This window comes from Pinus tabuliformis, chromosome 8 (genome assembly GCF_031772625.1).
Source record: "Pinus tabuliformis cultivar Carrire ecotype Pingquan chromosome 8, CPIR1, whole genome shotgun sequence".
In the NCBI taxonomy this organism is placed as follows: domain Eukaryota; kingdom Viridiplantae; phylum Streptophyta; class Pinopsida; order Pinales; family Pinaceae; genus Pinus; species Pinus tabuliformis.
The window spans coordinates 1,409,071,658-1,409,093,444 of record NC_142294.1 but is presented as its reverse complement, the minus strand read 5'-3'; the positions used below and the strand labels follow the sequence as shown (position 1 = coordinate 1,409,093,444).

General features: G+C 41.0%; 1 protein-coding gene across 1 annotated transcript in view; it reads right to left on the bottom strand.

Annotated features, from left to right (window-relative positions):
* Positions 1 to 21,787, bottom strand: part of LOC149240843 (FGGY family of carbohydrate kinase) — a 434,066-nt gene that overhangs the window by 50,089 nt on the left and 362,190 nt on the right. Inside the window, exons 13-14 of the mRNA XM_089373849.1 lie at positions 5,787 to 5,859; positions 5,552 to 5,679 (exon numbers count right to left, since the gene is read on the bottom strand). Coding sequence (XP_089229975.1) covers positions 5,552 to 5,679; positions 5,787 to 5,859 — 201 coding nt within the window. The remainder of the gene's footprint in view (positions 1 to 5,551; positions 5,680 to 5,786; positions 5,860 to 21,787) is intronic.

Sequence of the window (21,787 nt, the reverse complement as noted above, 5' to 3'; positions counted from 1 at the left end):
TTTTTTTAAATTTGATTTTTTTTGGTGTCCGTAATTTTTTTTCTGCCGGATCGCTCCCGGCGCTGCCCGATTCACTCCCGGAGCGAAAATTTAAAGCCCGAGAGTGATTGGGAGCAACCGCTCCCTGATCGCTCCCGGGCTATAATTTTCGCTCCAGGAGCGACGCTCCCGACAACGCTTCTGAAATTGGCAGGGAGCGGAAATTTTTTTGTCGGGAGCGCGCTCCCGAGCCGCTCTTGCCCGAAGCGCGGATTGGGAGCGGGTTCAAAGGGGGGGGGGGCACTCCCCCGCAACTCTGTGCAAGACATATCCGTAACTTTGTGCAAAATCATACAAATGCCCTCACTATCTACAAGGAGTACACCAATCTATCATTGTTGAAGATTGCTGATACACGGTTTGCCTCTTCATTCATGATGTTGAAGAGGTTGAGGGAGGTCAAGATTGCTCTTGGTTCCATGGTTATTTTTGAGTTTTGGTCTTTTTGGAGAAAGATAGATCAGGTAGCCTCTAAAAGAGTGAAGGACACAGTGCTAGATAATGCTTGGTGGGAGAGGGTAGATCTAATTATTCGGATCATGGACCCTATCATTTCTTTGCTTCGATTTGCAAATATAGACAAACCCATCCTAGGAGAGGTTTATGAGGGATGGGATTCCATGATTGAGTCTGTGAGGAGCATTATTCTATAGAGTGAGTGCCCTGAGTATGAGACATCACTAGAGGCCTTCTGTGATACTATACAGAATATTCTTGTCCGCAGATGGGACAGGAATTGTACACCTTTACATTGTTTGGCTCACTCATTGAACCCCAAATACTATAGCTATGAGTGGCTGAATGGTGGACCTTCCCGCAGATTCCCTCCTCACATGGATGGTGAAATCTCACAGGGGAGGAAAGAGGCATTCAGGCAGATTTTTCAGGATAGTGCATTGCTTGATGAGGTGGAGGATGCCTTTGCAGAGTTTTCCACTAGCAGTGGTCGATTTGGAGGTTATGATGTGATTAGAGACAGGGGGGCTAAGAAGCCCTATTCTTGGTGGGCAAATCATGGGGCAACAAGCCCTCCTCTTCAGCAGTTAGCCATGAGGCTCCTCTCTCAGGTGACTTCATCTTCTTGTTGCGAGAGGAATTGGAGCACATATGGGAATTTGTATAGTGTGAAGAAGAGCAGGCTTGAGCAATCCAGGTCAGAGACAATGGTGTATGTGCACACCAACCTTCATTTTATTTACAGGCAGAGGGAAGAGTGGTTGAGGGGAAAGACAAAGATGTGGGATGTCTTTCCTAATGATATGGGTTTGGACACCAGTGTTGAGTTGGCATTGGCCAACATGGATCTCAATGATCCAGTGCTAGACACTGTTACATTTGATGACTTAGAGGGGTCATCCTCCACACCAGCAGATGCAGAGGTGACTATGGATACGAGGAGGAGGATGCAGAAGAGAGCAGTGGGGACCATGATGATGAGGACATTGATGCTGATTCTGATGCTGATGATGAGGATTGATGCCTCATTGCCTTGAGTCTTGTATACCTGTAGTTGTTTTATATTTTCTATTTCTATTTGCCATTGGCATTGCACCAACACTACATATGTAATACATTTTGATTTGATGACTTAATGAGAAAACCACAGTTGTCAGTGTGTTTATCTTACTATCTTGCAGTTGTAAGTTGTCTTTCATTTATGAATTATGAATCATGATTTATGTGACCACTGACATGTATTTGAATTTTGTATGTACTATGCATGCTATAGATGAAGATCTATGTTTGAAATCAATAAATTTGTATCATTAATTAAAATTTGTGTAAGAAATATCTAATTTTTAATATATATATATATATATATATATATATATATATATTTAATAAAATAATATATAACGAATCCTACGTGTCCTGTTCCGGGGGGTCAACGTGTCCGAATCCGACACTACGAATCCCAAATACTACGAATCCCGAATCCCTGTGTCAGGTGACTTAGGCTGAGATTAATGGCAGCCATTAGATCTAAGGGTTAGGGTTCTCTACATTTTGGAGAGACAAAAGAGGGAAAAGGAGAAAATCTCTGAGTGATTCTCATAAGAGCTAATGAGAAGAGAGTAAGAGAGCTTGTGAATGAGGAAGAGGCTCTAAGAGAAATATTACAGCTGAGATAACATGAACAAAACCAGCAGTTCGAGTTCCCTTGAAGGCTGTGCTAAAGTCACAAAGAGAGCACGAAATTGTTGGAGGAAGTCTGAGGTTGAATAGCACGCAGGTTGAGGGCATACCTCTGCTCAGGTCGAGTTGTATCACTGCTAGAATGAGTGTATCAGCACTCTGAACAGTACTGAAGGCAGTCAACACGTGTTCCAGAGTTCTGAGCTGCTACAGCACATTTTTCGGGCTTGTGTCAGACGGCATTTAAGTCACAGTTCAGAGAAGAGGCAGCCATAGTATCTGTGTATATTATTTGCTGTTTGAACTCGAGTTTCCAGGCATATTCATATCTGTCCAGAGATCCAAATTCTAGTTTAAGGAGTAGACAAAGGCCCAATAATTTCGCTGAGGAGAGCTAACTGTGAAGAAAGAATATCAGTACAGATCACAGTGAAAAGAAGATCTCAGAGGAACTCCTTTATGGGATGAGATAAGTCAAATTTCTTGTTGTATTTTTGTTATAAGAAATTTCTACGAAGCAAAATAAAATCCTCCTTTAGCACTGGTTTTCCCCTTGTGGGTTTTTCCAGGGTCATGTTGACCAAAAACACTGTAAAATTTTATGTGTGCGCTTGTTTACTTCTCTTATCAGCTGAAAAGTGAATGTGGCAGAGTTGCCCTTTTGTTTAAAGTTAATGCAAAAATTATTATGTATATCAGTCACATGTCTTATGATGGGTTTGGGTATTAAACCATGCAAAACTTGAAAACTAAGCTGGGCGACAGCACTCCATAATTTTATACAGTCAAGCCTCTCACTCTAGAGAAAATCGCTTCCTCCACAACCATATGTCTTCACCTCCCCCTTAGGCTTACTTTATAATTTCAATAAGCCAAAATCCTTAACCCTAATCTCCTAAGTGATCAATGGCTAGGATTAAATCCTAAGCCTCACTTGAGGTGAACGGTTGAGATTATATCTAAGTCAAATAACTTTTTTATTTATCCTTGGAACTTTGGCCTAATAGTCCACAATAATTAATTAGATTAATTAATGTATTTTTCCCAAGTTAACCTAAGTTACCAGGATTCGGATACGGATACAGATACGGATCCGGATCCGGATACGGATCCGTTGCATTTTTGAAAAGGCAGGATCCGGATACGAGGAGGATACGGCAAGTACAAAAATATATAATAATATTTTTTAAAATTTTAGAAAATACATTTGATGTTTAAAATCAAAACCATTCATGAATCACAACATTAGAACTAAAATTATTAGATAATTTATGAATTTGAACACTGAAATGATGAAATTTAAAAACTAACAAACAAATAAACATATAAATATTAATGCTAACATATTGATATAATTGTTAAAATAAAGTTATTACATAAAATATATATTTTTTAATTTATAAAAATTAAAAAAAAAATTGATTTTTAACAACCTAACATAAAGTTATATAAGTTATGATTTATAAAAATAAAAAATTTAAAATAAAATTTATTAAACATAAATATATTGATTTAAAATAAATAAATTAAATAACTTTATTATATATATTAACATCCAAATAAACTTTTTAATTAAATCAGAAATCTTTATATTATAAACTTATTTAAAAAACATATTGATTTAAAATAAATAAATTAAAATAATTTTATTATACATATATATTAACCTCAAAATAAACTTTTTAATTAAACCAGAAATCTTTATATTGAAAGGTTGTTAACAAAACTTGAAGCATATTTTTATTGAAATCTTTATCTATATATATACGGGAAGATGGTATTAAAAAACTTCACCCGTAATCTTAATAAAATCTTTATATATATATGCCAGAGGGTATTAAAAAGCATATATAATATATAATATATATATATATCAATCAGATAGTATTAAAAATTATGATACGTAAATAAATTAAAATAACTTTATTATATATATATATATCAATCAGATGGTATTAAAAACTATGATACGTAAATAAATTAAAATAACTTTATTATATATATATTAACATCAAAATAAACCAAAAAGCATATACTATGATACGTAAATAAATTAAAATAACTTTATCATATATATATTAACATCAAAACCTTTTAATTAAAATCGGAAATCTTTATATTAAAAGTTTGATTTTAAATAACTTTATTATTCATATATATAAATATCAAAACCTTTTAATTAAAATCGGAAATCTTTATATTAAAAGTTTGATTTAAAATAACTTTATTATTCATATATATAAATCAAAGATCTTTATGATTGAAAGTTAAATAAACTTTTTTATTAAATCAGAGATCTTTATATTGAAAATATAAAGGTTATTAAAAAAATGTTGACGCATAATTTTATTGAAATCTATATATATATATAAAAGCCGGCAGATGGTATTAAAAAACCACGCGTAATTTTATTTAAATCTTTATATATATACGCAGGCAGATAGACGCTGGCAGATAGTCATTAACTAAGTCACTAACTGACCGTACACGGATCCTAGCGTATCCGTATCCGTACCAGTTTCGGATTCGGGGATCCGCGGTTCCACCTCTTGCCTTCAGCGGATCCGGTAACGTAGAAGTTAACCTATGGAAAGAAATCATAATATCACTTACTCCACCGGGCAAGCACCTAAAGAGGCAATCAAATAACTTCTACATATTAAGACACCAAGTCAATGCAAAAGACCTTCCAAGACCACAAAATCAACACATTCAACAATTTTTTGTATACCAGTCTGGATCAGCCGGTTCCAATCTAGACCTACCAGTGCTGATAACATCGGTTAGGATTATAACCTTGAGAAATTATCAATTAAAGGTAGGGATTTAGACTCTAATTCTAGTTCAATCAATTTTGCTTTAGTAACTCTCCCAATATATTCCACCAAATAATAGGCGAAATGCATAATGCTCTAGGCTTCAAATTTATCGTGTTATCAATCATGGCTAATCACTTGATTCTATGTGATTTGCCAACACATCTGCAATTTCTACCTATTTTCGCTGTTATTTCTGATAAGTTTTTTGACTGACCTTGGAGATATATTCCTCTAAACAATATCTACAACATTGCTACGAATTGTCAGTTATAGTTATCCCATCTTGTTGGTTGCCAAACAGAAATGTAAGCATTTCACATTTTCAATATCAGATATGGTATCCTCATATAGGAAGATGAACATTGAATTCCAAAACACCTCCTCCACACTGTAGCATCCAAAATTGGAACTTTCAAAGTCAGATTGAATAAGCCAAAACAAAAATAGCTTTGGCAAATTTGAGCTACTTTATGCTTGGGTAATATGGTTCCTGCTCTATTTCAAATTTCAGTTTCATTTTCTTTCCTTGCTGGAGAATTTCAGGATTATATTGTCACCTGGCCTGGTGCATTAAGTGCTTTCATTGCATCATGAAGAGTGGCATACTTCTTAGCGGCAACTGCACCCAAGATAGCTGCACCTAGGAGAACTGACTCTTTCTCTCTTGGCAATATCACAGGGAAACCTGCATATTACCAAAGTTAACCAGGTTTAAAATCATGTTTATGATGACTTTTACATATTCAGAAGACTGATTGATATCATTTGAAATATATAGGAAGTAATCCTCACCAATGATGTCTGCATGCTCTTGAACATACAAAGAATTTTTGGAGAGTCCTCCACATGCAAAAAGTGTATCAATCTGCGGATGCACAAGAGTGGTAATTGTTAACTCTGTCTTTACAATACTATAACATATTACATAACGGAAATCTAACTCATTCATTAGGCTGTCAGATGACTAATTTTTCTGAAAGTGTGAAAGCAGCTGCAAGTGTATACCAGTGTGGAAATATGATGCCTGAACAGTGAAAACAAACTATAAGTAGAACCCAGTGAATATGCTGCTTGTAGTTTGAATACATGATTAGATTATTTATACTGTTAGAGAAGGTGCTTAGAGCAAAATAGATCATGTCAAAAATGAATGAATTTAATATAGGAGAGCATGCTTTCATCTGTGAGCAACTTAAAGAGTGCAGGAGACTTTGAAAGCCTGCAATTGTAGAGCATAATTTCAGAGGTGCAGGGTGTCTATGCAGGTGGAGTATGTTTTTTTGCAGGTTTACAAGCTGTTTGAAATCTTTAAGAAAGAGTTTTACATATTCTCAACTTCTTTCCTTTCCCATTCATTGGCATATCTCCATAGAAATGACCTCAAACGCTTGTGAAGTGTTGGAATTTCTAAGTATGACACATTAGAAACCCTTCATGCACTTTACTGATTTATTCCTACCTACTTGTTCTGTTACTTGACAAGTTATTTACCATGTAAATACTGGAAATAAATACAAATGCATGCTCAACACATTACATATCATCAACTGAAGGAAATAGAAACAAGCACACAAGTGACACCATTGTTTTTGGACTAATGTCCCCGGAAAAACCCAATGCGGGAAAACTAGTGCAGCTATCTAAGGGTTTGATTTATTAAGTAGTTTCAGAATACAATCTGGCTGCCAAATCCGGCATACCCAACAGAGAAAACTCTCGGCAGTAGTACCTCTCTACTTAGAAGCAGATATTCTGGCTGAAACCCCGGATAAACACTCCAACAGCTCCACAGCTCCAATTTGTCCCACAAAACCCCAGCGTCAACCTCTAGGGACTGCGTCAGCCTCTCTCTGGCCCTGCGTCAGCCCAACGTCGCTCCGGCTTGGCTTGCATCAGCCTCTGGAGCTATGTTACCGGATCCGTCAGGCCTAATGGTTGGATCCACAGATCCCCAGATCAGAGACGGATTCGGATCCGGATCCGCAGAGATCCACCCAGCTTCTTTCTGAGGGTAAAACACTGTCAACGTCAACACACAAATCTATGGTAAACGCCAGCACACAATTCCAAAACAAAATTCCAAAACGAGAAATTCAACTGTCCAGTCGCAAGTCAATAAACGAATCAACGTCTGCCAAAATAATGAATCAGCGTCAATGAATTAATGAATCAACGTTTACCAAAATAATCTAGGGAGTTTCCGCTGTATTTTATTATTTTTGTCACCATATTATAAGCTTTAAATTATAAACTTTGATGCAGTGACGTGAACATTATAATCTTACCCATTACCCATTTTTATTTAGATATTTTAAAGTTTAAAAAGTAACTTTTTATTTAGATATTTTAAAATTTAAAAAGAAAATTTTTATTTTAATCAATTTTAATAATTTTTCTGGAATAACTTTAATAATTTGTTTAATATAAATATTACAACTAATAATTAATGTTTAAATATTTATAAATGATATATTAATCCTAAGATAACTAAATTAATAATTATTTTTAAAGTATTATATTGGAGTTATATATTTGAAAATTCACATATGGTTTTCATTTTTATATAAATTTAATTAATATTTATAAATGATATATTAAGTCTGGAATTATTTATATAATAATTATTTATTGGATGTAAAAAATTAGTATACATTTTTATTTTTATATTTATATAAATTTAAATTTTAAAAATTATAAAATATTTTATCTTTGCATGTACTTGTAGTTTCCGGATCTTGGTTTTTCAAAAAACTGGTGGATCCATATCCAAATCTAGATCCGTATCCATATCCGGATCCGAATCCTGGTAACTTGGCTCTTGAGCCACTGCGTCAGCCTTCTGGGCCTCTGTGTCACCCATGCTGGCCCTCTGAAGCACTGCGCAACTCTTGGCTGGCTTTGCATGAGCCCTGGCTAGCTTTACGTGAACCCTTGGCTGCTTCTGTGTCCCTCTCCGGCTACTGCATTGATCCTCCCAGTGCTATCTCTGCCTCTCTGCTTTTGTATTCATTGCCCCTCAACTGCAACTCTAATCACTCTTTCAACTTTCTCAGCAAACCCAGCCCCAGAAAGTCGAAATCTTGATCTCTTGGTGTGTTCTCCAAGTGACCCTCAAGCCTCCTCTTATACTTTTCTCGTTGACAAATCAATGACCGAGATTAAGTCCCTAATCAACGGCTAAGATTAGATCTGGCTTGATCCATGACTTTTGGACCATTCTAACACAGTTTTATATTAATTCACATTAATATTTTAATTTCCCTGAGTTTAGACTTAGGGACTCCATTAAAAATATTAATTATTTTAATATCTCGCTGCTTGCAAGCTGTGTAGAATCTGCCCAAACCCTTTCTGGGTATTGGAGATCTCATGTGCTTTAGCCTCTCCAATTTTCGTGGCTAGAGCACATCCAATGCTACTCCAAATCAACATAAAGGTGCTGGTGCTGGTGGTGACTAACCTCTTTGGGAGTATGACACAATTTTGGGATCCATTGTAGGAGAGAGGAGTAGAGATTGGACCTGCAATCAGTTGATTTGGGGTAGCATCGGCTGTGCTCTAGCTTCGAATTTGGTGGAGGGGCTAGAACACATAAGATCTCCAAATCCCAGAAATCGTTTGGAGAAATTCCACCTTGATGAGGAGTTATTAAAATAATTAATATTTATGAGTTCCTAAATCTAAACTTAGGAAAATAAAAATATTAATGTGTATTAATAAGAATATGGGTGAGAAGGTTCTAAGTGACGAGGATCAAGCCTGTTTTAATCTTAGCCTTTGATTAGAGATTAGATCACGGTCGTTGATTAATCAATAGGAAAAGTATAAGAGGCAGCTTGAGGGTCAGTTTGAGATACGAAGGGATCAAAGAGTTCGACTTTTCTAGGGCGAGGTTTGCTGAGAAAATCGAGCTAGCAATTTGAGTTGTAGTGAGGGGCAGTTCGGCAAGGGAACTTCAGTTTGAGGCCGAAGAATACATAGCAGAGAGGCATAGCAGCACCAGGAGAGATTGCGTGGTCCCAGAGAGGGTGACGTAGAGGTCGTAGGGGCTGATGCAGAAGCCGTAGGGCTTGACACAGGCCCTTAGAGGCAGCGTTGGGGAGATTTTATGAGGAAAATAGGGAGAAGTTCATCAAATTGACTTTCTGAGCAAGGGAGGCTCACTGTGAGGGTGACGTGGCTCCTAGAAGAAGTGACACAGTTCCAACGCAGAGGTGGGGGTTGATCATCCAGTTGCTGAATTTGCCAGAATATCTGTCTATGGATAGAGATACTTCTGCTAGGATTTTTCTCTGTTGGGTGAGCCATATCTGACACCCTAGTTGTATTTAAGAATCTGCTTAATAATACAAACCCTCTATATGCTGCACTGGTTTTCCAAAGTTGGGTTTTTCCAAGGACGATTGTCCAAAAATAACGGTGTCCCTTGTGTGATTGTCTCAGTGTATTTCAATTCATGATCTGTATGTATGTGTAGGCTGCAATACTGTTTTACATCGATATGTATGTAATTAAATAACTTGTTAATGCAAAGAACAAGTAGAAGATGTTAAACTAGTAATTGTAGTTGGGGTTTCTAATGTGTAGAGTCAGAAATTTTCACATGGTATTAGAGTGATTGTAGATCATAGGTGGCTGAAGACACCAACGAAGAAATCCAAAGAATTTTTAGCAGAAAAGCAGCTGTCTTGAGTGACAGCGTTGTTCCAAAGCCAGAGACGCAGAAGGAGGAGTGATACAGTGCAAAGAAAGTGACGCAAAGGCTCACGCAGTGCTTGCGTCAACACTCTGAGCCAGGTGGAGGTAACGCAGTAGCTGGGAGGAGCTCACGCAGTAGCTGTGTCAGCTGTCAAGGCCAGCGCAGAGGCAGAGGGGGGCAAATCAGGCTCACGCAGAGCCATGTCATCTTTCTGAGCCAGGAAGGATTGACGTAGTTGGCCAGGAGAAGTTGATCCAGCCCACGCAGTGTCTGCATAGAGCCTGAAGGGCTCAAATTCTTCAAGTTGTCGAGGTTAAGGAAACTGAGCAGATTTTCGGTTTGAGGAGCTAGTGGGACGATGTTTCTGTTGGTGCAGAATAGTGTATAAGGAGACTGAACCAAGGTAGAGGGAATCATTGCCTTTATAAATTTCTAGCCAATAAATCTAGATCCGGGTTGCAGCAGCAAAGGAGGATTGGAGAGGAGTGTTTCGATAGTTGGTCGGAGGATTTCCGAGAGAGAAATCAAGACTCAGAGGGAGTCTAGAGAGGAGTTATTCCTTAGAGGGTTTCTTGCGCTGAAGGAATCCAGATCCAAGTCTTGCTAGATTGACAGCACGAGAGGGAGAAGAGAACCAATTATATTTTTAGCAGAGATGGCAATGAATGGGTTGAGGGATCAGGATAGATTGGACAAAGTTTCCAATTTTGTCATCTGGAAGGCTAGGGTCCTAGAAATCCTAGATAAACAACGCACCAAGGACTATGCCTTGAAAGTGGTTGTTGTTCTGATTGACGTTGATGCAGCACAAAAGTACGAGGCCCAGGGAAAGGCCAAGTGCATGATCCTAGATGGGGTCAAAGATCATGCAGTACCTCACATTGCTGAGGACACAGCAAGAGGGATATGGGAGACCCTAACCACCTTGTACCAAGGCTCTTCCGTGCAACGGAAGATGCTATTAGAAAATCAATAAAGACAATACTAGATGCGGAAAGGAGAGGAGATAGATCCCTTCCTTCTTAGGTTGCAAGGGATTCACGACCAGTCGACTTCCGTGGGGTCTACACTAGATCCATAGTTCATGGTCAGGACTGCCTTGAATGTAGAGACAATTGTCCCAAGTATCTTACGCAGAGGGAATCTCCCCAGTTGGGAGGCGATGTGGGCAGCTCTTTGACAAGAAGAGCTCAGGATGTTGACCAAGGAAAGAAGTAGTGTCAAGGTGTTGAAGTTTCTATGTCTACCAGTTAGAAACCCTTCATGCACTTTACTGATTTATTCCTACCTACTTGTTTCGTTACTTAACAAGTTATTTACAATGTAAATACTGGAAATAAACACTAGTGCATGCTCAACATATTACAGATCATCAACTAAAGGAAACAGAAACAAGCACACAAAATGACACCGTTATTTTTGGACCAATGTCCACAAAAAAACCTAATGTGGGAAAATCGGTGCATCTATCTGAGGGTTTTCTTATTAAGCAATTTCATAGTACAATCTGGGCACGAAATCCAACTTACCCGACAAAGAATTCCCTTGGCAGTAGTACCTCTCAGTCTAAGACAAATGCCCTGGCTGAAACCCCGGATAAACCCTCCAATAGCTCCTCAGCTTCAATCTACACCAGAAACCCCAGCGTCTGCCTCTTTGAACTGCATCAGCCTCTCTCTACCTAGTGTTGGCCCCGCATCACCTTGAATAGGCCCACGTCAGCCTTCTGGCCCTCTGCGTCAGCAATGGTGGCCTCTCTGAAGCACTGCGTAGCTCCTGGCTGCCTCTGCGTGAGCCCTGGCTACTACTGCATCACTCTCTCCGTCTCCTGTGCTGATCTCCGGACACAATCTTTGTCTCTCTCTACTCACTGCCCCTCAGCTGCAACTCCGATCACTGATTCTATCTCTCTTAGCAAACCCTGCTCTAGAGAATAGAATGATTGATCATCTGGTGTGCTCTCCAAGTGACCCTCAAGCCTCCTCTTATACTTTTCTCGTTGACATATCAACGACCGAGATTAAGTCCCTAATCGACGACTAAGATTAGATCTGGCTTGATCCATGTCTTTTGGACCATTCTAACACAGTGTTATATTAATCCACATTAATATTTTAATTTCCCTAAGTTTAGACTTAGGGACTCCATTAATTATTTTAATATCTCCTAAACTGTTTAGAATATGCCCAAACCCTTTCTAGGTATTGGAGATCTCATGTGCCCCAACCTCTCCACCAAATTTCGTGGCTAGAGCACATCCGATGCTACCACAAATCAACACTCCCTCTTAGCGAGAACTGTGCTCTAGCAATACTCCTCACTGAGTATTACTTTGATCATCCGGCATTGGTCCTTGTGTTGATGCTAGGCCTGCTGCCCACCATCCTCTACACTGTTGTATCCTGTACTACTGGCCATGGTTCTGCCACTGCCACTGTTGCATTTGTACGATAGCTCCCTCTGCATCCGTGTTGCTGCTGGTCCTTTCTCCCAACACTGCATCCGCATTGCAACTCCTCTCATCATGCTGCATCGTGTTGCCCACTACTGCACTACAACTTAGTTACTGAAAAGTAAGTAACTAATCTCCCAAATCTGACCTCTCTGCTGGGCTAGAGACTCTCCTGATGTTGAAGCTCCCTCTGCCGCTGACAAGTGCTCCCTCTCTAACCTTTGCGCTACTGCAACAACTCCCTACATCTCGCACCATTGCACCCCTCTCTGTGCCATCCTACACTAGTGCAACACTCTCGTGCCTCTCGCACTGCTGCAACCTGCTAGCCTCGTGTTGTCTCGGGACTCCTGCACTGTAGCTCTCTTTGCTGCTCCATCCGCATCCATCTCTACACACATCAGCGAGTCCTACTACTCCTCTTTGGGGCTCTCGTAGCAAGGTCTAATCCAGGAGGCTAGGTACCTCGAGGATCCTGCCCCTCATCGCCTGTAGTCTGCCTGACTACAACTCGATGTCTCTCCACTTCCGCTCAAGTGGTGCGTGTGCACTCATGGCACAGTCATCGTCTATCTCCACTTCCTTCTCTACCCTTGCTGGTGCTGCCTTAGTCTCGGAAGACTCTCCTTTACTCTTCTTCCTTGGACACTGGGTTGCATAATGACCCAGCTCCCCACAGTGGAATCACTTGATCTTGGAGAGATCCTTCTTCTTCCGCTTTTCTTGCTTTCCCTCAAATGCTAGGGCAACATCTTCCTCCTCCTCCTTTTTGACTCTGATTCCCTTACTGTTGTTTCCTACCTTTGTTTGTCGTCTGATCTGTTCTTGGAGAAGAGCTGCCCACATCTCATCCCAAGGTGGAAGTGTACCTCTGCCCAGTGTACTTTGGAGAAATACCTCCCAGTCTTCTGAGACTGCATTCAGGGTTGTCCTCAGCATCAATTCCTAATCCGGCATGGCTCCTATGGAAGTCAACTGATCTCGGATCTCATTCAGTCCTCCAAGGAAGATGTCAATTGATTCTCCCTTCTTCAGCTGATATGACCTCATCTAATTTTCTAGTAACATCCTTCTTTGCACAAAAGGATGCTGGTACAATTTCTTTAAGGCCTCCCACATCTCATTTGCCGTTTAATGTCTAGTTGGTACAATTTCTTTAGGGCCTCCCACATCTCATTTGTCGTTTTCTTCTCGGCAATGTGTGGTACTACATGGTCCTTGACCCTGTCAAGGATGAAACTTTTGGCCCTTGCCATTGCCACCTTGTACTTGTCGTTCTCAACTGGGTCGACTGGGATAGCTACCGTCCTCAAGGTGAAGTGGTTTACACGATTTCTATCAAGTACCAATAAGATTCTGGCCTTCCAGACTACGAAGTTTGAGGCTCCGTCCAGTCTGTCTTGGTCTATTACTTCGTGTAGTACCATGCTGCTCTTCTACTTCCCTCCTGGAAGTTCTCGATGTGACTCCCTCTAAGTCTCGATTTCCCTCTTGGAAATCCCTCTGCCCATGTCGAGATGCCCCCTACTTTGATCGTCTGTGCAACTGCACCACTGATCTGGATTTCTCGGCTAGAAACCCTCGGTAGCAACTCCCTCCTCCTTGGCCTTGCCCTGTCAGGTACTATTCTGACTACAATACCCCACCAGCTCCACTCTGCAACTTTCCCACAGCCTCCTAAACCCTAGCAATCTGAAGGTGAGAGCTCCTAGGCTCTGTGCAATCCCGACACCAGCAACTCAACCTCCTCAACGAACTACGTCACAGCCCTCTAGCCCTCTGCGTGAGCCTCCCTTTGCCTCCCTTGGCCTTTGCGCTGCCTCTTCCTGGCTCACCCTTGATGACGCAGGCACTGCGTCACCCTTCCCTTATTGCTGCTCTGCTAGGAACAACTTCTGTCACTCGGGACAATTGTTTTCTACTGCTATTGCTCCGCTCGGCTGATGTCCTCAGTTCTCCTGTGATCTGCAACCACGCTCTGATACCATGTTGAAGTTTCTAAGTCTACCAGTTAGAAACCCTTCATGCACTTTACTGATTTATTCCTACCTACTTGTTCCGTTACTTAACAAGTTATTTACAATGTAAATACTGGAAATAAACACTAGTGCATGCTCAACATATTACAGATCATCAACTAAAGGAAACAGAAACAAGCACACAAAATGACACTATTATTTTTTGACCAATGTCCCCAGAAAAACCCAATGTGGGAAAACCAGTGCAGCTATCTGAGGGTTTTCTTATTAAGCAATTTCAAAGTACAATCTGGGTGCCAAATCCGGCTTACCCGAAAGAGAATTCCCTTGGCAGTAGTACCTCTTAGTCTGAGATAGATGTCTCGGCTGAAACCCCGGATAAACCCTCCAGCAGCTCCTCAGCTTCAATCTGCCCCTGAAACCCCAGCGTCTGCCTCTTTGGACTGTGTCAGCTTCTCTCTGCCCAGCGCTAGCCCTGCGTCACCTTGAATAGGCTTGCGCCAACCTCCGAAGGCCATGTGTCAGTAGCGCTAGCCTCTCTGAAGCACTACGCAACTCCTGGCTGCCTATGCGTGGCCCTGCGTGAGCCCTGACTGCTATTGCGTCACTCTCTCCGGCTCTTGCGCTGATCTCTCGGTACTATCTCTACCTCTCTATCTCTTTGTACTCATTTCCCCTCAGTTGCAACTCCGATCACTGATTCTATCTCTCTTAGCAAACCCCGCTCTAGAGAATAGAATGATTGATCATCTGGTATGCTCTCCACGTGACCCTCAAGCCTCCTCTTATACTTTTCTCGTTGACATATCAACGACCAAGATTAAGTCCCTAATCGACGGCTAAGATTAGATCTGGCTTGATCCATGTCTTTTGGACCATTCTAACACAGTTTTATATTAATCCACATTAATATTTTAATTTCCCTAAGTTTAGACTTAGGGACTCCATTAATTATTTTAATATCTTCTAAACTGTTTAGAATCTGCCCAAACCCTTCCTAAGTATTGGAGATCTCATGTGCCCCAACCTCTCCACCAAAATTTGTGGCTAGAGCACATTCAATACGACAATAGCATAATGATGGGTGTCGGTTGGAGCGAGGTGTGATGGAGCGACAGTGGCATTGCTAGAGTGCCAAAGTCTGAGGCAACGCAGTGGATGTTGTAGCAGTGCGAGAGGCACAAAGCAGTTTGCAGCAGCGCAGTAGCAACAGATGTTCGACACATATTAGCAACAAAGGTAGCTTCAACATCACGAGGCATCTAGACTAACCAACATGTCAGTGTTTGGGTGAAGTTTTAGTTGCTTACTTCTGAACAACTGAGTTACAGTGTAGCAGTTAGCAGTGGTAGTGCTATGGGCAGCATGATGCAGCATTTTGAGAGGGAGCTGTAGTACAAATGTAGCAGTGGCAGTGGCAGAGTCATGGGCAGCGGTGAAGTGGATAAAGGGCAGCAGGCCAAGCATCAACAACACAGAGGACCGATGCAGTGGATCAGTGTCATGCTTCTATGGGGAAGTATTGCTAGAGCACATTCCTCGCGAAGAGGGAGTGTTGATTTTGGGTAGCATCGGATGTGCTCTAGCTCCGAAATTTGGTGGAAGGGCTAGAACACATAATATCTTCAGAACCCGGAAATCATTTGGAGAAATTCCACCCGAATGAGGAGTTATTAAAATAATTAATACTTTTAATGAGTTCCTAAGTCTAAACTTAGGAAAATACAAATTAATATTTGTATTAATAAGAATATGGGTGAGAAGCTTCTAAGTGACGAGGATCAAGCATGTTTTAATCTTAGTCGTTGATTAGAGATTAGACCACGACCGTTGATTCATCCACAGGAAAAGTATAAGAGGAAGCTTGAGTGTCAGTTGGAAATACACCGAAAAGATCAAAGAGTTCGATTTTTCTGGGACAAGGTTTGCTGAGAAAATCGAGCTAGTGATCTGAGTTGCAGTGAGGGGCAGTTCGACAAGGGAACTTCAGTCCGAGGCTGAAGAATACATAGCAGAGAGGCAGAGCAGCACTGGGAGAGACAACGCAGTCCCAAAGAGGGTTACGTAGAGGCCGTAGGGGCTAACACGGGTGACACAAATTTCGTAGGGGCTGATGCAGGCCCTTAGGGGCAGCGCTGGGGAGACTCTGTGGGGCAGAGAGGGAGCAGTTAAGCAAATCGACTTTCTGAGCAAGGGAGACTCACTGTGTGGGTGACGCAGCTCCTAGAGGAGGTGATGCAGTTCCTGCGCAAAGCTTGGAGCAGTCATCGCTGCCCAGCACTGGAAACAACCAGGTCATCTGTGGGGGTTGATCATCCAGTTGTTGAATTTGTCGGAATATCTGTCTCCGGATATAGGTACTTCTACCAGGGTTTTTCTTTGTTGAGTGAGCCATATTTGGCACCCTAGTTGTATTCAAGAATCTGCTTAATAATACAAACCCTCTATATGTTGCACCGGTTTTCCCGAATTGGGTTTTTCCAGGGACGATTGTCCAAAAATAACAGTGTCCCTTGTGTGATTGTCACAGTGTATTTCAGTTCATGATTTGTATGTATGTGTAGGATGCAATAGTGTTTTACATTGATATTTATGTAATTAAATAACTTGTTAATGCAAAGAACAAATAGGAGATGTTAAACCAGTAATTGCGGTAGGGGTTTCTGATGTGTATAGTCAGAAATTTTCACACAATCTGTATAATGATCTCTGTAATATATGTGTCAGTTGTGCAAAGGCCCATTTTTTGCATGAACCGGTTATGGAGTTAAAAGAAGTGATAGCACATTGAACACACAAGAACTGTTGTATCCTGTTAAAGAGGATGAAGCAAAAAATAGAGTAAAAAGTTAAAAGAAATGAGACAAAGAAGAAGAGTTGCACCATCAGTCAATAAAGAACCTCTTATCCTGAAGAAAGCATGAAAGAAAGCAAAAGAAGGTGGCCATTTGGTGAACATGTTTGACAATGGAGTGTGAGATGAGGTGGCAAAGTGGATAGGTGCCTATACACAGTATACAATTCAATGTACTTCACTCAAATTATGGGCAGGAAATGGCATGGGCAATCCACAATGCACCTAAACGATACAGATCCCCTAGTTTTTAAAAGTTGTGAACTAACTTGCTTGCAAAAGAGAGAATCCTATGTTGAAGAATGTAACTAGTGTCGGTCTTCATAATTATATCTTAGTCATAACGTTTAGTATTTGTCAAAAGAAAGAAAAAGAAATTTTATTATAAAAGAAATTGACTTATTAAAGCATGGGTTTTATGCTTGGGTCAATGATAAATAGGTCAAAGCCTCCATTGTAGGCTTCTAGGGTTCATGTCAAGAGTCTTTGTCCATGTCATTATGTAATAGACCCTTCTTGGGCTTTATTTATCAAGAAAGAAATTTATTTTGATGTAAATTGAGTCATTTAGGCCTCCTCCACCAAGTTGGCCTTAAAGAAGATAAGTCGGCCTTAAACAGGAGCCAAAAACAACTTTAAATAGGCAGTTACTCGACCTCATTTGGACACTCACTCAATCAAGTTCAATCTGCAATTCGAAGAAGAGAAAAAGGTGCGAAAAAGGCAAGAAGAGAAGGAGAAAACCTAAAGTGAAGAAGGAGAAACTCTAGAGAAGGAAGAAGACCATTTTATCTTGTTTCTATCTCACATGTGCGAAGAAATTGAAGCTGCAGGAGGGTTGAAATTGTAGGGCTGTAGTAGGGCTGAAATTTTGACTTGAAGCTGGATTTAAGCAGTGTTGACTTTTGTGTTTGGTTCATCATCTTGGAAGGTTGACTTGGTGGAGGAGGAAGGTCTTTTGGTCTGGTCTAAGATGTTGGATTGTCTCAAGTTTGATTTGAATTTGCTGGTGGAGGAGTTTGACTGGGTTTTTCCTTATATAGGGGTTTTAGCCCTGGATGAGTGCTATATTTGGTGTACTTGATCTTCATGTTTTATTTTGATGATTGCTTGATGAGAAGAAAATAAAAGAAGAATATAAAGAAAGTAAATAAGAACATAAATATATCACAAGTAATTATCAAGACAAGAAAATATTTATGCCTTTACGCTTTTCTAACATGGTATTAGAGCTAAGGTAAAGGGGGAAAGGAAAAGGTAGCTTGAAGATCTATTTAAAGGGTCAAAGAAAAGGATCATATAAGAAGAGGATGACCTACTATCTATATCAAGAAAAGAAGACATTGTAAATTCTATGACAACCTCAATGAAAACAGAAAATAAGCTAGCAAGAGCCTCCAACTATAGGGCATGGAAGAAGAGGATAGATATCATCCTTGCTAAGCACAACGAATTGGATTTTGTTCTAGGAAAAGTTGTGAAACCAACAAATGATGCAGGAAAGGAAAAATACATTGAAACAGACATCTTGGCCATGAATCTAATAATAGTAGATGGAGTAAAGGACAATCTAATCCCCTACATATCCAACATAGATACTGCTCAAGGGATGTATGAAGCTCTCTCCAAACTATTCACCATCAAGAACACTGGACAAATAGCTAGTCTCGAGAATGAACTAAGAACAATGAAGATGGCAAAAGATGATATTGTTTCTTCATATTTTGTGAGGATCTCCCAAATAAGAAATGAACTACAAGACATTGATGAAGCTATACCAGAAAAGGAACTTGTGATTGTTACACTATTAGGTCTACCAAAACCATGGAGCTCTTTTGCATCAAGTAGTAGTAGTTGGAAGGACACACCATCCTTTGAACAAATTTGGAATGCTTGCAGTCAAGAATAAGCCCACATCTCATTAGCAAATAATAAAAAAGAAGAAGATGAGGACAACACCTCCAACGCATACTCTGCTAACCACAAGAAGAAGGGAGGATATAAGAAATTCAAAGGACCAAAGAAGAAGGTTGATCTATCAAAGATTCAAGGCTACAATTGTCATAAGATGGGATATTACAAGAGTCATTGTCCTGAAAATCCAAGGAATCAGAAGAGAGAAAGAGAACATGCAAATGTTGTTGATGAAGCTCCACCAAAGTGTGAAAATTCCTAGACGTGAAGGAACCCCTACCGCAGCAAATCTAAATCTACTTCACCTACTTGATTTTTAATATACATTAACCAAGTTATTCTTCTGAATACTGAAACAAATTACTTTTGCAGCCTACACCAATTAAATATTTGATCTCATGAGACAGAAAACAGAGAAAAGAACAACATACATAGGACACACTTATTTTTGGACACAATAGTCCCTGGAAAAACCCAATGTGGGAAAACCGGTGCAGCAGTTCTAAGGATTTATTATTATGCAGGAGAAATATTTGAATACAAATCTAGGATGCTCATCTAGCAATCCTTTACAAAGAAAATAATGGCGGAAAATCTGAGTGACTTTTACCTCACTTCACTTGGCAAAATTCTGGCTGATCTGGCACAAGACCCTGGCTATCTCTGCGTTGGCCCTGCGTAGGCTTTACATCAGCTATCCCAGTTGTTCCGGCAGTTCTGGCTTCTGCATGACAGGCAACTTTTCTACTCTGCGCTGCCCTTTTGGCTCTGCGTCAGAACTGCTGTTGAAGTTTCTAAATTTACTTAGTTAGAAACCCTCCATGCACTTTATCTCATTTATTCCTACCTACTTGTTATTTTCCTTAACAAGTTATTTACAATGTAAAAATTGAAAATAAACACTAATGCATGCTCAACATATTACAGAGCAACAACTAAAAGAAACAAGAACAAACACACCACATGACACCATTATTTTTGGACAAATGTCCCCGGAAAAACCCAATGCGGGAAAATCGGTGCAGCTATCTGAGGGTTTTCTTATTAAGCAATATCAGAGTACAGTCTGGGTGCCGAAACTGACCTACCTAATAGAGAATTTCCTCTACTAGCTGAAACCCCGGATAATCCTTCCGGCAGCTACTCAACACCAATCTACCCCAGAAACCCCAGCGTCTGCCCAATCTGGATTGCGTCAACCTCTCCTAGCCCAGCGCTGGCACTACGTCAGTCTATCTTGGCATGCGTCAGCTCTCTGAGCCTCTGCGTTAGCTACGCTAGCCCCTCTGGTGCTATCCGCAGCACTTAGCTGCCTTTGCGTGGCCCTGCGTGAGCACTGGTTGCTCCTGCATCTCTCTCTCTCTAGCTGCTCTGCTACTATCCCGACACTATCTCTGCCTCTCTATCTCTCTGTACTCAATGCCCCTCAGCTGCTCTCTCGATCACTGATTTTATCTCTATTAGCAAACATCGCTTTAGAGAATAGAATGACTGATCACTCTGGTGTATTCTCCAAGTGACTCTCGAGCCTCCTCTTATACCTTTCTCATAGACATATCAACGGTGGAGATTAAGTCCCTAATCAACGGCTAAGATTAGATCTGGCTTGATCCATGTCTTTTGGACCATTCTAACACAGTTTCATATTAATTCCCATTGATATTTTATTTTCCCTAAGTTTAGACTTAGGGACTCCATTAAAAATATTAATTATTTTAATATCTCCTGAACTGTTTAGAATCTACCCAAAACCCTTTTTGGGTATTGGAGATCTCATGTGCCCCAACGTCTCCACCAAATTTCATGGTTAGAGCACATCTGATGCTACCCCAAATCAACACTCTCTCTTGGTGAGGACTGTGCTCTAGCAATACTCCTCACTGAGTATTACTCTGATCATCCGACATCGGTACCTATGCTGATGTTAGGCCTTCTTGCCCAACATCCTCTGCACTGCTGCATCCTGTACCGCTGCCCATGGTTCTGCCATTGCCAACGCTGCATCTACACGACAGCTCCCTCTGCATCCGTGCTGCTACTGGTCCTTTCTCCCAGCAATGCATCCACACTGCACCTCTTCTCATCATGTTGCATAGTGCTGCCAACTGCTGCACTGCAACTTAGTTATTGAGAAGTAATTGATCCTCCATCTGACCTCTCTGTGGGGCTAGAGACACCCACTGATGCTAAAGCTCCCTCTGCCACTGACAAGTGCTCCCTCTCTGACCTCTGCGCTGCTGCAACAACTCCCTGCATCTCGCACCGTTGCACACCTCTCTGTGCCATCCTGCACTGGTGCAACACTCCTGTGCCTCTCGCACTGTTGCAGCGTGCTAGCCTTGCGCTGTCTCGGGAATCCTGCACTGTAGCTCTCTCTGCCGCTCCATCCGCATCCGTCTTTACTTACTCAGCCAGTCCTGCTACTCCTCGTTGGGGCTCCCGTAGCAAGGTCTAATCGAAGAGGCTGGGTACCTCGAGGATCCTGTCCCTCATCGCCTGGAGTCTACCTAACTACAGCTTGATGTCTCCCCACTTCCGATCAAGTGGTGCGTGTGCACTCATGGCACAGTCATCGTCTGTCAAAATGTCCTTCTCTGCCCTTGTTGGCGCTTCCTTAGTCTCGGAAGACTCTCCCTTACTTTTCTTCTTTGGACACTGGGTCGCATAATGACCCAACTCCCCACAATGGAAGCACTTGATCTTGGAGAGATATTCCTTCTTCCGCTTCTCCTGCTTTCCCTCAGATGCTAGGGCCACATCCTCCTCTTGCTTGACCTTGATCCCTTTGCTGCTGCTACCTGTCTTTGACTGCCATCTGATCTCTTCCTGGCGAAGAGCTGCCCACATCTCGTCCCAAGGTGGGAGAGTCCCTCTGCCCAGGATACTCTGGACAAA